The 15523-nt window shown below is 42.0% G+C and overlaps 1 protein-coding gene across 1 annotated transcript in view; it reads right to left on the reverse strand.

The window, feature by feature from the left end:
* The window catches only part of TNIP3 (TNFAIP3 interacting protein 3), a 116673-nt gene extending 102002 nt beyond the window's left edge, over positions 1–14671 (reverse strand). The window contains exon 1 of the mRNA XM_043513266.1: positions 14621–14671. Coding sequence (XP_043369201.1) covers positions 14621–14671 — 51 coding nt within the window. The remainder of the gene's footprint in view (positions 1–14620) is intronic.
* Between the last annotated feature and the right edge of the window lie 852 nt (positions 14672–15523).

Below are 15523 nucleotides of genomic sequence, written 5' to 3' on the forward strand. Positions count from 1 at the left end.
TATGCTTGTAAAATCTGTAGTGGGATTCTTTTTAAACTCAGGCCCTAACTTTGGGGTGTTCTAAACCCCAGGATCCTACCTAAGTAGACTTGAGTTCCACTGGTTCCCAATGCCACAACTCAACAAGGAAAAAAATGCAGATACAACTTGCTTTACTACAGTGTCTTTCACGTACATTGCACCCCAATATACCTTATAGAGTAAATGAAAAATAATTTAGTCTGCTGCTGAATTTTCAAATGACTGCTTCTGATGCAGCTAGTCCTGGAACACACAAGGAGAGAGGCAATTCTTGATTTTGTCTTAAGTGGCTTACAGGATCTGGTCTAAGAGGTGATTATAGCTGAACTGCTTGGTAATAGCAACCATACTGTAATTAAATTTAACATCGTTGAGGAAAAAGCCAAAAGAAGCCCACCATAGTCGCATTTAACTTCAAAAAGGGGAACTACACAGAAGAGAGGAAGCTAGTTAAATGGAAATGAAAAGTAACAGTCTCTACGTAAAAGAATGAATGGACACAAATCAGACGTCAAGAATTATAACATTCAAAAACCAGTTGGAGAACACTTCAATCTCTCTGGTCACTCGATCACAGACCTAAGAGTGGCTATACTTCAACAAAAAAGCTTCAAAAACAGACTCCAACGAGAGACTGCTGAATTGGAATTAATTTGCAAACTGGATACAATTAACTTAGGCTTGAATAGAGACTGGGAATGGATGAGTCATTACACAAAGTAAAACTATTTCCCCATGAAGAAAAATGCATCCGATGAAGTGAGCTGTAGCTCACGAAAGCTTATGCTCTAATAAATTTGTTAGTCTCTAAGGTGCCACAAGTACTCCTTTTCTTTTTGCGAATACAGACTAACACGGCTGCTACTCTGAAACCTATTTCCCCATGGTATTTCTCCCTCCCACCCCACCCCCCACTGTTCCTCTGATATTCTTGTTAACTGCTGGAATTAGCCTACCTGCTTGTCACCATGAAAGGTTTTCCTCCTTCCCCCCCCCCCCCCCGCTGTTGGTGATGGCTTATCTTAAGTGATCACTCTCCTTACAGTGTGTATGATAAACCCATTGTTTCATGTTCTCTGTGTGTGTGTATATAAATCTCTCCTCTGTTTTTTCCACCAAATGCATCCGATGAAGTGAGCTGTAGCTCACGAAAGCTTATGCTCTAATAAATTTGTTAGTCTCTAAGGTGCCACAAGTACTCCTTTTCTAGTCACAAGAGTGAAATACTTGAAAGCCACATGGAAACCTTTTAAAAAACACCATAATAGAAACTCAAATGAAATATATACCCCAAATACAAACAAAACAACATCAGTAAGAGGACCAGAAAAATGCTACCATGGCTAAACAGCATAAAAGAGTCAGAAGCAAAAAAAGCATCTTTTAGACATTGGAAGTCAAATTCTACTGAGGAAAATAGAAAGGACCAAACTCTGGCCAGTCAGGTGTAAAGGTATAATTAGGCTGGCTAAAAAAGAAATTTGAAGAGCAACTAACAAAAGGCTTCCCCCCCCCCCACAAAAAATGCTGTTAGCTTTGTTACTACATCAGAAGCAGAAACCCTGCCAAACAATCAGTGAGGAGAATGGGATGGAGATTCCTACACCTGAGCCATTCTTTTACAGTTTACAAATCTGAGGAACTGTCCCAAATTGATGTGTCAGAGGAGGTTTTAAAACAAATTGATAAATTAAACAGTAATAAAATCACCAAGACAAAGTCACCCAAGAGTTCTGAAGGAACTCAAATACTAAGTTGCACAATTACTAACTGTGGTATGTAACCTATTGCTTAAATCAGCCTCTGTATTAGATGACTGTAATACTGATTTAAAAAAAAAAAAGGCTCCGGAGGCAATCCTGGCAATTACAGGGCAGTTTGCCTAGCTTCAGTACCAGGAATATTGGTTGAAACTATAGTAAAGAACAGATTGATCAGACACAGAGGAACATGATTTGCTGGGGAAGAGCCAACACAACTTTTGTAAAAGGAAATAATGCATCACTAATCTATTAGAATTCCTTGAGAGGGTCTATAACTGGTGGATAAGGGTGACCCACTGCATATATTGTATTTTGGACTTGCCAAAAGCTTTTGACAAGATCTCTCACCAAAGGCTCTTAAGCAAAGTAAGCAGTCGTGGGATAAGAGAGTACATTCTCTCATGAATCAGTAACTGGTTAAAAGATAGGAAACAAAGAACTGGAATAAACTTTCAGTTTTCACAATAGAGAGAAGCAACAGCAGCATTGGTGCCAACTCCATGGTTTCTCTGGGGCTGGCGCACCCACGGGGAAAAATTAGCGGTGCACACCCACTGGCTGCCAAACTCTCCCCCTCCCCAAGTGTGCCACATCTCCACTCCTCTCCCTCCCTCCCAGTGCTTCCTGCTCCCCTGCTGCCTAACAGCTGTTTGGTGGCACTTAGGACTTTCCAGGAGGGAGGGGGAAGAGCGGGGACATGGCACGCTCAGGGGAGGAGTGGAGAAGAGGCAGGGCAGGGGCAAGGACTTGAGGAAAGAGGGTGGAAAGGGGGTGGGGTAAGGGTGGGGCAGGGGCAGGGATCGAGTACCCACCGGGCAGAGGGGAAGTCGGCACCTATGAGTAGCGGGATCCCCCACAGATCTATATTGGAACCAGCACTGTTCAACATATTCCTAAATGATCTAGAAAAAGGTATAAACAGTGAGGTGGCAAAGTCTGCCGATGATACAAAATGAAGCTGGTGATAGATGAATGGAGGAAATGAGGATGAGAGTCACAAGCAGGTCCATGGAGAATTTTGCAAATGAGAAGGGAAAAATCTTGAAATCAATGAGCATGTGAAGCTGTTTAATGGTCACGGTGAAGTGTATATACTTCTCTATGTGTGAGAGAAGGCTTGAACTAGAGCCGGTCAAAAATGGATTTTCCATTTTTGAAGTGAAAAACTTCAAGTTTTCAACATCTGGTTCCAATGCAAAATATACAGCCAGAGAGTTCCTTGTCCCAGAATAGCCAGTAGCCCAGTGGTCAACACACTGACCTGCAGTGGGGGTCTCTCACTCTTGCCTCTTGGAGCTATTCCAATTTATATACTAATTAAATATTCATTTGGTCAAAGAGAGAGACTAGGATTGACTCTGCAGCCTGCTGGTTTAGGACACATTGGACCAGAGACACCCCAGAATAGACAGTAGCCTGGTGGTTAAGACACTGGCTTCAGATGTAGGAGACTAAGATTTAAACCCTGCTCCAAATCAGACAGGGCAGGGCCTTGAACTTAGATATCCCACATCCCTTGTGAGTGTCCTAACCACTGCGATATTGATTATTCTAGGATGGGAGTTTCTTTCTTTCTTTTGCATCCTGCAACTGAGATTCCCAACAAAAGTTTAATTGAAACAGATACAGTCCAAAAAGTTTTGGCTTTGATGAATTGGTATTTAGTCAAAAAACATTTAATCAAAAAATTCCTGACCAGCTCTAACAGGCACTGATTTTCTGCACATGCTGGAGAGGGTGAATTTGGGAGTTTGTAGGGAAGGGAGTCACAATTAGCAATCAAGGTGGAGGAAAAATGACGCAGGAAGCTCTGAGAAGAGGTGGTGGCTTATACGAGCAGTTCTGCAGAGGTGATGATAGGCATATTTATGGACAAAAGAAACATGGGGAGAGACTAAAAACATGCAAGTTGCTCCATGCCAACATTAGATATTTTAAAAATATTTGGCTTTTAAATGTGCCTTTTGTTGGCTTATAATGATGACCATTACTAGGAATACATTAACAATTCATGTTTATACAGAAATTTATATTCAAGTGCTACATACATTCAGAGTAATATTTTAATCCAAATTGTTATTTGAACCCTTATAAAGCTTCTCAGTTGTTAACTCCTTGAGGCAATAGTCAATATCCCAGACTTAATATACAAATCTAGTGAGAACACTATTTACTTACCTGACAAATGCTAAAGTTTCTTTCCGGTTGCGGAATACAGCCAAAGCAAAGAAACAGGATTATATTTAGCAATTATTGCAATTTAGGAGATAGTTCAAACTTTAGTTCAAACTGAACGGCATCACTGACTCATCACACGTGGGTTAGAGAAGGGGATTTCCTATTTAAGTATAACACAGATGAACAATAAAAGTAAAGCATTTACAGCTAATAAAAAAAAGGCTAGAAAAGATCCTTAATATTCTTTGTGGAGGCAAAAATCTTTACAGAACATAGGTGGCAACTTCTATTTCAAATAGATACGAGCTCTGCTATTCTAAAACCAAAAGCATCCCCATAAAGCTGGCCATCATTCTAATGCCTAACTTAACCGAGCTGTGGCTGCCTTTGCCAGGGGAGAGCTAGGGCAGGGATTCTCCACAGTCTTTGGAGCTCCCTAGGTTCTGGCATAGAAGAAATCCTAGATTAACCAGGTAGCTATTTCACAAAAGATGTTCTGACGTGAAAATGGCTTTCATTGCAGTAGTTGCATAAGGTGGTAGAGAAGGCCATAGTAAAGAACCTTGCCATTGCCCAATATTTGGGCTCAAATCCATGAGTCAGTGACACCATCCACAAATTTCAGTAAGTATGAAGGTCATTTTTGTAATTACTGTTTCTAGTAAAGATGCACTCCCACGTACAGTGAAGGTGGGAGGGAGGTTACGATCTACGTGGGAAGCTTCAGCTGTAGGCTGTGTCAATGTGGGACTCTTTATGGTTTAAGAATGAGCTTCTGTAAGTATATTAGTAATTAGGTAACTACTTTTCGCTTCCAACACACAGCTGGGTGATGTTTCCAGAGTATTGGGTTAGGAAAAATCTGAACAACTGCAAAAAGTTATTTTGTACTATTGATAGGGAACACTCTAGTGGTCAGAGCACAGAATTGGGAGTTTCAAGATCAGTTCCTTGTTCTGCCACTTGCCACCTTGGGCCTTGTGACCTTTCTGTACCTCAATACAAGATGGATGAGACTGTACAACGATATTATGTTCATTTCTATTTGCAAAGTCCTTTGAGAGCCTCACATGAAACATACTATAGAAGGTGGAATACTAGCATATTAGGTTTGAGATTTATACTGAATTTAGATATAGACTAGTAAAGAAAATTAGTGATTTTTAGGTCTTACTAGTTCTACAGGGGTGGGGCTGGGGAAGAGGGAAAATCAGTAGATTCAGCAAGATGGAGTTTACTTCCCACTCTCTCCTCTCCATTCCCTCTTTTCTTCCTCACCAGCCTTCTACTTCCCTCATAAATAGCTCATTGTAGAAAGATGGGAGGGTGAGATCACAGGTATCAGTAAGTCAGCCTGCCCTTCCTCTTCTATTGGGTTGGCAGAATGAAAATTTGGATAGATCACTGTTGAGTGGTAGAGCTAGAGTATCCAGAGGTGAGCAGCTGACTTTAGAGTAGTAGTAATACATGAAGATATTTCAAATTAATTAGTTTGAGCCTCTGTACGTGTTCTGCACTAGTGGCTGTTATTTTGATCCTTTCTTCAAGACAGTTGAGCTGTCCTGGCTATTTGGCAGCATCTCTCTAGGGGTAGTTTTGTTTCTAACAGTCTCTCCTGTGAGCTGGAATGACATGGTGCACAAACAATCCCATCTTTAATGTCTCCAAAGTTACATATGGATGTCAGTTCTCAGCTCTGTAACTTAAGTATCTATTCCCTCTTCTGATTCTTGGATTTGGATGAAGTAACAGTATCTGTCTACAATCTCTTTCTGCCTGGGATCACAATACTCAAACACCTTTATTACTCCAGGCAACAGTGTCTAACTCATCTCTCATCCTTCCCCCCACCCCCAATGTGATGATAAAAAAAAAGCATTACTTTCATTTTCACATCATTATCCCCCCCATCCATGGACAGATATGTACACAGACTTAATTCTTGCTTCCACCGTTTCCCTGATGGTGCAAGGTTTTTCCATCTGGAAATCCAGCATTTCTGGTGGTGAGTGTCCCTCCATGCCTGTTAATCATACTCTCTTCCCTTGCTGTGGGTCTCACTAAAATGACTGCTGTCACCATGGCTCATATACCATGTGCTGAGCAATAACGTGAGGGCTCCATGTTCCTTAAACTAAACTAGCTCTTTATTAAAAACTATTTACTGAGATGCTGCAACTGCAGCTGGCATTCCATCCATGTGCACACAGACTGACTTCTTGGTAGCTTCTCCAAACTCCAGGTTGCTACATCCTGAATTTACTGTTACAGCTACATGGGTTGTGGAGCTTTGATCTTCCTCCCAGTTACCTAACTGCACTGCTAGTGCTTCTGAAAAGTGCTCAAAAGCTGCACTGATAGTGCTTCTGTGTCTCATTGTACCTGACTTACCCAAAAGATTATGAATTAGTTGATGCCTTTTAGGCACAGCCACAAATAGGGAGTAACGTAAAGCCACATAGCTTTGGTAGGGATTGTGCTTCTGGAAGCACAGCTACTGATGGACCATCCCTGAACAAAGGGATGTGTTCATACTGCACTGAACCTCAAGATGGGGCATACTGTTACCTTACCTGTAACCAGCCAGTTCCATGGGCCAGGTGGGGATGGGATGACAGACAGGGACATTGCCCCTACCTTTTGCCTGCTCATTGCAGAGTACCTGACACCTTTGAGGACTGTTGTATTAGTTTCTCTTAGGATCAGAATGAAGAAGATCCATGGTCCCAGGATATGGTGGGCATGGCACCTATGATGGTGAAACTCGCTTCAGTAGCCTTCATCTGGTTCTCCCCTTTCAAAAAACAAAACAAAAAAAAGTCTATGGACCCAAAACAAGGGAGAGATGGGTAGAATATCCCATCCCCTCATTTTTGTCCACCAATTCTGGTTCATTAATTTTTGGACCTACATTTTCTTATTATACAAAGCATGATCATAACAGTCCTTGAGTTATAGCTGCAGGCCTTTTTATTTAGACTAATTTAGCCTGTCTCACTTTCATACCTTTTCCCCTATCAACATTTGATTTTATAGGTTATTGTGACATCTTTTGCATTTTTACATACTTTTTACAGTTGAGCTTTTAATGAGAATAAGTTTTTCAGCCCACTTATCACATCAGAAAGGACACAGAGAGGAAACAGTTGTTTGCATGCCTGAGCTTTTTACTGATTAAGTTTACTATTTACATACTAAGCTCTTACTGGGTATCATTATCAAGTATGTTATGTGTTATTGAACATAAGCAATGCTGAAGTCAGTTTTATAAACTAAATCTACTAAGTCTATGACTATTATTTCTAGCATACCTCTTACGTTCTGATTATGAAGTCTAGAGAGACAAGGTGGGTGAGTTAATATCTTTTATTAGACCAACTTCTTTTGGAGACACCCCCAATCTTTTAGAACCAGGATTATTTTGGTCCTACACAAACCTGTCTCATTTACTTCTGGAAAATTAGTGATCTGTCAAATGACTCAGGGTAGAGAAGTTAAAACTTTAATAGTGTTAGAAAAAACTCTCTGCTCTTTATACAACAAAAATAGCAAAGGACAAGATTTGAGTCATTTGAAGTAGTGGCCAAAAGGTATTGTTCCTGTGTTTAGGGGATAACAGTTGAGTAACTAGAAGGACTAGGCCTTCAAGTCTCAAAAAGGTTGAGGTACATGTTTTTCAGGTAGTGATTTCCATAATTATGTTAAAGAAAGCATTAGGGCAGAGGTCCCCAAACTGTGGGGCATGCTGAATATTGGGGGGGGGCATGGATGGGGATTGTACCAGCCCCCACAAGGGTCAGGGAGGGAGCACCACCCAGCTCCACCCAGGGCCCCAGCTCCCAGCCCTGCACCCAGGGCCCCCTTAGCCCTATCCACCTCCCCTGCGCCAAGAGCTGCATCCCCTCTCCCAGCCATAGCTGGGGGGAGGGGGGTGATGAGGTAAAAAATGTGGGTACCGCTGCTTTAGGAGTTCTTCGAAAGTACATCAGGAAAACAAGTTTATTTTGAAGCTAGCTAGCCAGCCTTTATTAACTAAGAATGTGTTTTGTTTTTTTAAAAAGACACAAAATGGATCAAATTCATCCATGCCAGGTATCAATTAGATCAATAAGTGAATTCTAGTACGAACAGCAGACCAGATGCTGTGTTATGTAAACCAGCCCAACTCCATTGCAGTCAGAAAAAAAGGTTTAGTTGCACCAGTGGAGAATCTGGCCCATGAGTTTTAGTTGGGGGATAATGTAGTATTAAGCTAATTTTAATTTTCATTATCAAAGCCCAAAAGCAATTTTGTTAACATGCATGAAGAAAATGGTACTGAAAAGGTGGAAGTCATATCCACAGAAACCAAACTCTCAAGTTTATTCATTTAATAAATTGTCTGAGTCAGTGTTTTTATATTGAAAGTGATTCATACTAAAATGTTTTCCTGTTTTGTGAGAGCATACAGCACATGCGCTTCACCATATATGCCATTAATGGGTCTGCACTTTGGCCAAGCTTAGTTCTAAGTCAGAATTCATTTTCTACAGCTTGTACCCATATCTAGTTTATTATATCAAAGTTATTTCACTTCAGTAACTTTTTTGTAGCATTGACTAAAAGCAGAAAGTACCATTTAAGAAATATGGAGAACAGTTTTGATACAGATTAAGGTATCTAAAGGATGTAGGTTTCAGAGTAGCAGCCGTGTTAGTCTGTGTTCGCAAAAAGAAAAGGAGTACTTGTGGCACCTTAGAGACTAACAAATTTATTTGAGCATAAGCTTTCATGAGCTACAGCTTACTTCATCGTATTCATACAGTAGAAAATACAGTAGAGGGATTTTATATACACAGAGAACATAAAACAAAGGGTGTTACCATACACACTGTAATGAGAGTGATCAGATAAGGTGAGCTATTACCAGCAGGGGAGAAGAAAACCTTTTGTAGTGATAACCAAGGTGGGCCATTTCCAGCAGTTGAGGAACCGTAGGGGGAAAAATAAACATGGGAAAATAGTTTTACTTTGTGTAATGTCCCATCCACTCCCAGTCTTTATGCAAGCCTAATTTAATGGTGTCCAGTTTGCAAATTAAATCCAATTCAGTAGTCTCTTGTTGGAGTCTGTTTCTGAAGTTTTTTTGTTGCAATATTGCAACTTTTAGGTCTGTAATCAAGTGACCAGAGAGATTGAAGTGTTCTCCAACTGGTTTTTGAATGTTATAATTCTTGACATCTGATTTGTGTCCATTTATTCTTTTACATAGAGATTGTCCGGTTTGGCCAACGTACATGGCAGAGGGGCATTGCTGGCACATATCACATTGGTAGATGTGCCGGTGAACGAGCCTCTGATAGTGTGGCTGATGTGATTAGGTCCTATGATGGTGTCCCCTGAATAGATGTGGACACAGTTGGCAATGGGCTTTGTTGCAAGGATACGTTCCTGAGTTAGTGTTTTTGTTGTGTGGTTGCTGGTGAGTATTTGCTTCAGGTTGGGGGTCTGTCTGTAAGCAAGGACTGGCCTGTCTCCCAAGATCTGTGAGAGTGATGGGTCGTCCTTCAGGATAAGTTGTAGATCCTTGATGATGCTTTGGAGAGGTTTTAAGTTGGGGGCTGAAGGTGACGGCTAGTGGTGTTCTGTTATTTTCTCTGTTCGGCCTGTCCTGCAGTAGATAAATGGAGCCAGAAGAGTACCCAGAAGTTAAGTCACTATGAAGAAGCGCTATGTCATCTTTCAATCCTGTTTTTATTCAATGGATGCTAAAAAGCACCTCAAACTAAACATATTTTATTCCTCACTTCTAGTAACTCAAACTGTTTGTTTTTAAAGTGAGATCAAGTCTGAAAAGCATTTCCTCTGTGAAATAAACTTTGGCGATTTAGAAGACTGAGTTAGCTAAAATATACTGCTGCTCAAATAAACCAGCAGTAGGTAGATGAGTAGTGAGTGGGTTTCTTCTACGAGGTCATTTTTATTTGTGACAGAACTGTTCCCTAACACACAAAACAAAAAAACCACGCTCAGATATGCCACATGATGTCACCAGAGACACATCAAGAATTTTAGGTTTCAGAGTAGGAGCCGTGTTAGTCTGTATCCTCAAAAAGAAAAGGAGTACTTGTGGCACCTTAGAGACCAACAAATTTATTTGAGCATAAGCTTTCATGAGCTACAGCTCACTTCATTGGATCATGCAGTGGAAAATACAGTGGGGAGATTTTATATACACCCATTGTTTCATGTTCTCTGTGTATATAAAATCTCCCCCCTGTATTTTCCACTGCATGCATCCAATGAAGTGAGCTGTAGCTCACGAAAGCTTATGCTCTAATAAATTTGTTAGTCTCTAAGGTGCCACAAGTACTCCTTTTCTTTTTGCGAATACAGACTAACACGGCTGCTACTCTGAAACCTTTCCCAATTGCCTTTTTGTAATATAGTTTAAAAAGTCTGCAGGTCCCTTTCTTGCTCTCCCTGACCGAGTTCTGGAGCTTCTTATGGCTTCTTATATATTGCAGCACCGCAATGGAGAATTAAGTCAGGTGATTTTTTTGTAACTGGTAAAGAATACCTCCAGCCCTTCTGGCATAAGGAGCTTCATCTCATTTTCCAAGAGTCAGAGAGCTGCTGTTTCCTCATGGTAACTATAGTAATGGATTTCTAAACACAAACATGGAGACAAATGGTTGCATGATATTAAAAACCAGTTGATCAAATATCACCGGGGGGAAGAGTTTCTCATAAAGTAGACACATTTCAATGCATTTATCCAGGCATTACCTATTCAGTGTAGGACAATATTTAGTTAAATCTTGTAGCACTTTTTCTTAATCTGTTTTCAGGAACAATTTCAGAACAGATCAGATGCTCAGCAGAAGGAAGAGGTGGGGTTTTGAAGTCAAGTAGCAACTTTATAGGTGATCATCAGGAATGAAAGAAAAATCATAAGGAGACAAGGAATTTCAGACATTGGTTGAAAAAATTATAGGGACAAGTGGTTAGATTTACAAAGAACATTTGAAAACTGTAGCTTACAGCCAGTGTGGCCTTTTGGAAGGTATTCATTGAGAACTCTTTTTTTAGGACCCCTGGAAGCTATGCTTGGGAACAGGGGCGGCAGGTTTATATAATTTTTGGTGGTGCTCAGAAATGGTCCAAGTCCCCTGCCCTTGCCTAAGACTCTGGGAGGGAGTTTGTGTGCAGGAGGGTTGCAGACTCTGGGACAGAGTTTGGGTCCTGGGTACAGGCTCTGGGCTGGGGGTTGAGGTGCAGAAAGGGATGTGGGCTCTGGGAGGGAGTTTGGGTGCTGGGTGAGGGCTCTGTGCTGGGACAGAGGGTTGGGGTGCAAGCAGGCTGCCCTGGGGCTAGGGGCCAGAGAGGAGGACTCACCCCAGCCCTCTCCCTGCCGGCAGCAGCGAGCTCCAGGGGAGAGGGGAGGAGGGGCCCCTCTGGAACAAACACTCACCCAAGCCCCCCAGGCTGCTGCTCAGAAGGTCCAGCCAGGATAAGCCCCCTCCCACCAACTCGGAGTCACCTGCCCGGGGGGCTGCCAAGCACCTCCTCCCTCTGCAGGTGCAGCAGCTGCCTCAGACTACCCCTGATGCCACTCTCTTGCAGCCGGCTGCAGTAGTGGCCAGCAAGGGAGGGCGGTATAGAGCTGCAGGGGGCAGCCGCCCGCTGCACAGAGAAGGCAGGGATGCTCGGGGGCGGGAAGAGGCATGCGGGGGCAGCAGGCAAGGCTCGGGGAGAGACCCAGCCCTGAACATTGGTGAAGCCAGGCCCTGAATTTGCTGGAGCCTGGGCAACACAGGCCCATACAACTTGCCACCCCTGCTTGGGAAAGCCTTGTTCCAGGGAATCAGGTCCTTTCATGGGGATGAACTACTCTATCTGCTGCATTACAAAGCCTCAGAATGCTATTGAAGAGGGAAAAGCATGATAAGATCCGATACCAAATGGTAAGTAGAAACCTTGATTAGTCCTGTTTGTAAGTCTCTGAAGTTGCTTCATGTAAAATGTAATATAACTTCCTGCTTCAAACAAAATAAACTGAAGCCATAGTGGCTGAACATACAGTGAACATTTTTTGTACTTGGGGGTTTTGGGGTCTCAGAACTTGCTTAGAATATTTGCATATATACAAGAAAAAAACCAGGGATATCTGGGGGTTTTCAGGGAGTGATTTATAATCTAGATGTTCAATCTGATATATAGACTGTTAGCGTCCTTGATGGCAGTTAGGCAACTAAAATAATCTGCAAATTGTCCCTAAGGTAGTCAAGAACAGTTTAGAGTTTTTTTTATAGGACACATAATGAAGCTTTCATAGGAATTGTGACTACAGTGACGAGACTAGGCAAGATCATTTTAAACCATGTTCAAGTTTTCTTGAGGAAATATTGGTGTTTCAGAATTTTTATGAAGCACTTTCTAAAGGGTCTTTGGAAATGAGATGCACTATTATATCCTAGAACATGCCTGAGAGCATAGCTCTGCTCTAGGAATTTTTTGGGAGGAAATGATATGGCCTGTGTTATTACAGGTGGTCAGACTACATGACCATAATAGTCCCTTCTGGCCTTGGAATCCATCAATCTAGTGAAGCAGGAGTGGGATTCAGGGGGTCATTTCCACAATGGGACATAGGAGTTGCCACTGAGCATTGCAGTGCCCAACTTTCAGGCACCTAGAAAAAAAATCACAGAAGGAACACTGCAATCTACAAAGCCTGAGTTAGGTGCCCAGAATCCCTTTACAATGAATGGGGAGAGATAGACACCTTAGAGTGCGATCCACAAAACCAGCAGGGTAGGTGGGGAGCTGTCTAAACTCATCAATAGGAGATGCTACCAAAAGGTGTGCATGGTAAGCCCCCATCCCTCTCACAAAGATTGATGTGCAAGTCTGTGCTGGAGGGAGGCACCTCTCTCTCTCTGCCAACAATCCATGAACCAAGGGAAGATGGGTGTTTGGCTGCCTAAGTTGCATTCAGGACCTGATACAAACCAGCTGGAGGCACAGGAAGGCAGAAGACTTCCCTTATAAGTTTTAGCCTAGCAGATGGTAGTGAGAGTTCTCCCGTCTCCTGAGGGGGACAATGGATTTGAAAAGGAATTGGCCACCTCTCAGGGGAATATCCTAACAACTGAGCTATGGAATATTCTGGTATGGGTCTCCCACAATCGCTTCTGTTGAAGTTATTCCACTTTAAACAAACACTAATTGGACCAGTGACAGAATGATTCTGTAACCCAGTGTTTAGGGCATTCACCTGAGAGCTGGCTGATCCCTCTTCAAATCCATTCTCCCCCTCAGAAGAACTTTAACCAGAGGTTGTCCTCCATGTTCTGGGCTCCCTCTCCCTCCATTCTTCCACCTACAGGCCACAAACTGGATCCAGACACCGACACACACAATTTAGGCAGCCAAATGCCTATTTTGCCCAGTTTGTGAATTGCTCTGAGGTTTAGGCAAGAGATAGGCATCCAGACACCTATCATGAGGTTGCAGTTCATATGCCCAGAGGGGAAGAACTTAGGACTGAGTGAGTTTAAGTGCCTACAGAATTAGACAACAGCAGAGCAGAAGTTTTGTGGATTGTAGTGGTGCCTAAAAGTGATTTAGTGCCTTCATGGATTACAACCCAGGTGACTAACCAAAGTCAAATTTCTAAGGCCAATTTGATTTAAACAATATGTTAAACAACATGTGAAAGTTTAGTAAAGCCATACAAGTCAGTGATTGTGGAATGACAATAGTCAGATTTATGCCAATACCACCTGCAGCAGCATAGATGAATTCTGGAGGGAGTATAAAGAATATTGGGTCCAGTTGTTGTGAGAAAAATGGATAAGGGCTTTCTTAATGCAAACAGTTTGAAGTTGGAAATGATTGTTTTTATTAAGATCCAAAAGCTAAAGACCACGTCTCCAAGCGTTTAATTAAAAAAAAAAAAATCTATGAAAGATTCCAGCAGCATTTAGCAAAACAAGGCAGATGTGCTGTTAACATGAAAACTAGACTGACAGACATTTACAGTATTTAAAATGTGAAACTAGTGTTCCTAACTAATTAGAAGAGTTAGGGTAATGGGTTAATGAATACTGAGAAAAGTAGATACACAGAAGATTTGTGTAGTCAAGAGGGTAGGAAAGGGAGAAGAGATGGATCTTGAAATGGGAGCTGGATTTACAAAGTAATCTGGGAATCAGTCTCAGATAAGCAGGGATACACTTGCAGATAGAGGCAGCGTACAGAGAAATAAAGAATACAAAGCAGCAACAAGGAAATGTGTCCCCAATATGTTCAGTATTTCTTTTCTCTCCCTCTACTAGGGCTTGTCAAAAATGGCACACACAAAAACCCCCCAACAAAAAAAATAAAAATAAAAATTTGAGGTTATTTCCTCTCACAGGAAGTGTTTGCTTATTTATAGTTTAGGGGTTTTTTGCAAGGGGAATTAGACATTTTCAGTTGACAAAGAACTGGAAAATGTAGAGCTTTTCACGAACGTTTTTGGTTTCTAGGAAAGGTAAATTTGTCAAAGAAAGTTACAAGCAGAATATTCCAGCCAGCAAAGTCCTCCCATTGGTCTTCTTCTGAGATTTAACTACTTGTTCAGATTTTGCTTATGCCTACAAAAAATTTGTTGAAACTATTTGTTAACTTACTTGTTCTATGTAGATACCCTCATGCTTTATCAGGCTGCTTTTATGGTGCATTCTGACATGCCTGGATTAGTAGAATAAGGTTGATATACAGTGGTGCAAGTAGATTTTAACTATTACCAGTATGATACTGACCCCATGACCCCACCTCCCCTCACAAAAAATGTTCTGTGACTAGAGTCCTGCACAGACACAAATTTATACCCATGGAGGTGGATATCAATCCAGACAGCTGCAGTGGCACAGGAGCCAGCAAACAGAGGAGTTTCAGTGGGAGTTCTGTTGGAGGAGAAGGTATTTGTATTCGGTTTTGTATTTGTAGAGGCTTGTAGGGGCTTTGTGCTGGGAGAGAAGCTGAGCCCTGATTAGGGGGCGGGGCTTCTCTGACTAGGGGTCCTATAAAGGTAGCCCGCCAGTCGTGCAGTGGTACAGACAGTGGTAGTGGCACAGGAGCTAGCAAACAGAGCTGTAAACAGGGGAGTTTTAGTGGGAGTTGTAAGGGGAGTTTGTATTGTGGTGCTTGTTTGGGGTTCGGTTTTGCTTTTGCTGTGGGTGGTGGTGTTTTGGTGTAGTTTGTGTTCCCCAGATTAACAGGATTTAGGTGGGAAGGCTATGACAGATACAGATGGAGCAGTGGGAGTGACCCATGTAGTTGAAGACGCATTGAAGATGACTGGATGTGGAAGCTGCAGTATGTATACGATCCTGGAGGGGGTATCTGGTAAGAGTTTTGTCTGCATGAAATGCTGTCTGATAGAGCTGATGGAGGAAAAGATCCAAGGATTGGAGATGCAGGTGGAAAGTCTGGTTGAGTTTAGAAGGGGTTTCGAGTGGATGATGGAGCAAAGACATGAGGATGCTGAAGGGAAAAGCTCAGACTTGCAGATGGAAGCAGGACTGAGGAAT

The sequence above is a fragment of the Dermochelys coriacea genome, chromosome 4 (genome assembly GCF_009764565.3).
Source record: "Dermochelys coriacea isolate rDerCor1 chromosome 4, rDerCor1.pri.v4, whole genome shotgun sequence".
NCBI lineage: Eukaryota > Metazoa > Chordata > Testudines > Dermochelyidae > Dermochelys > Dermochelys coriacea.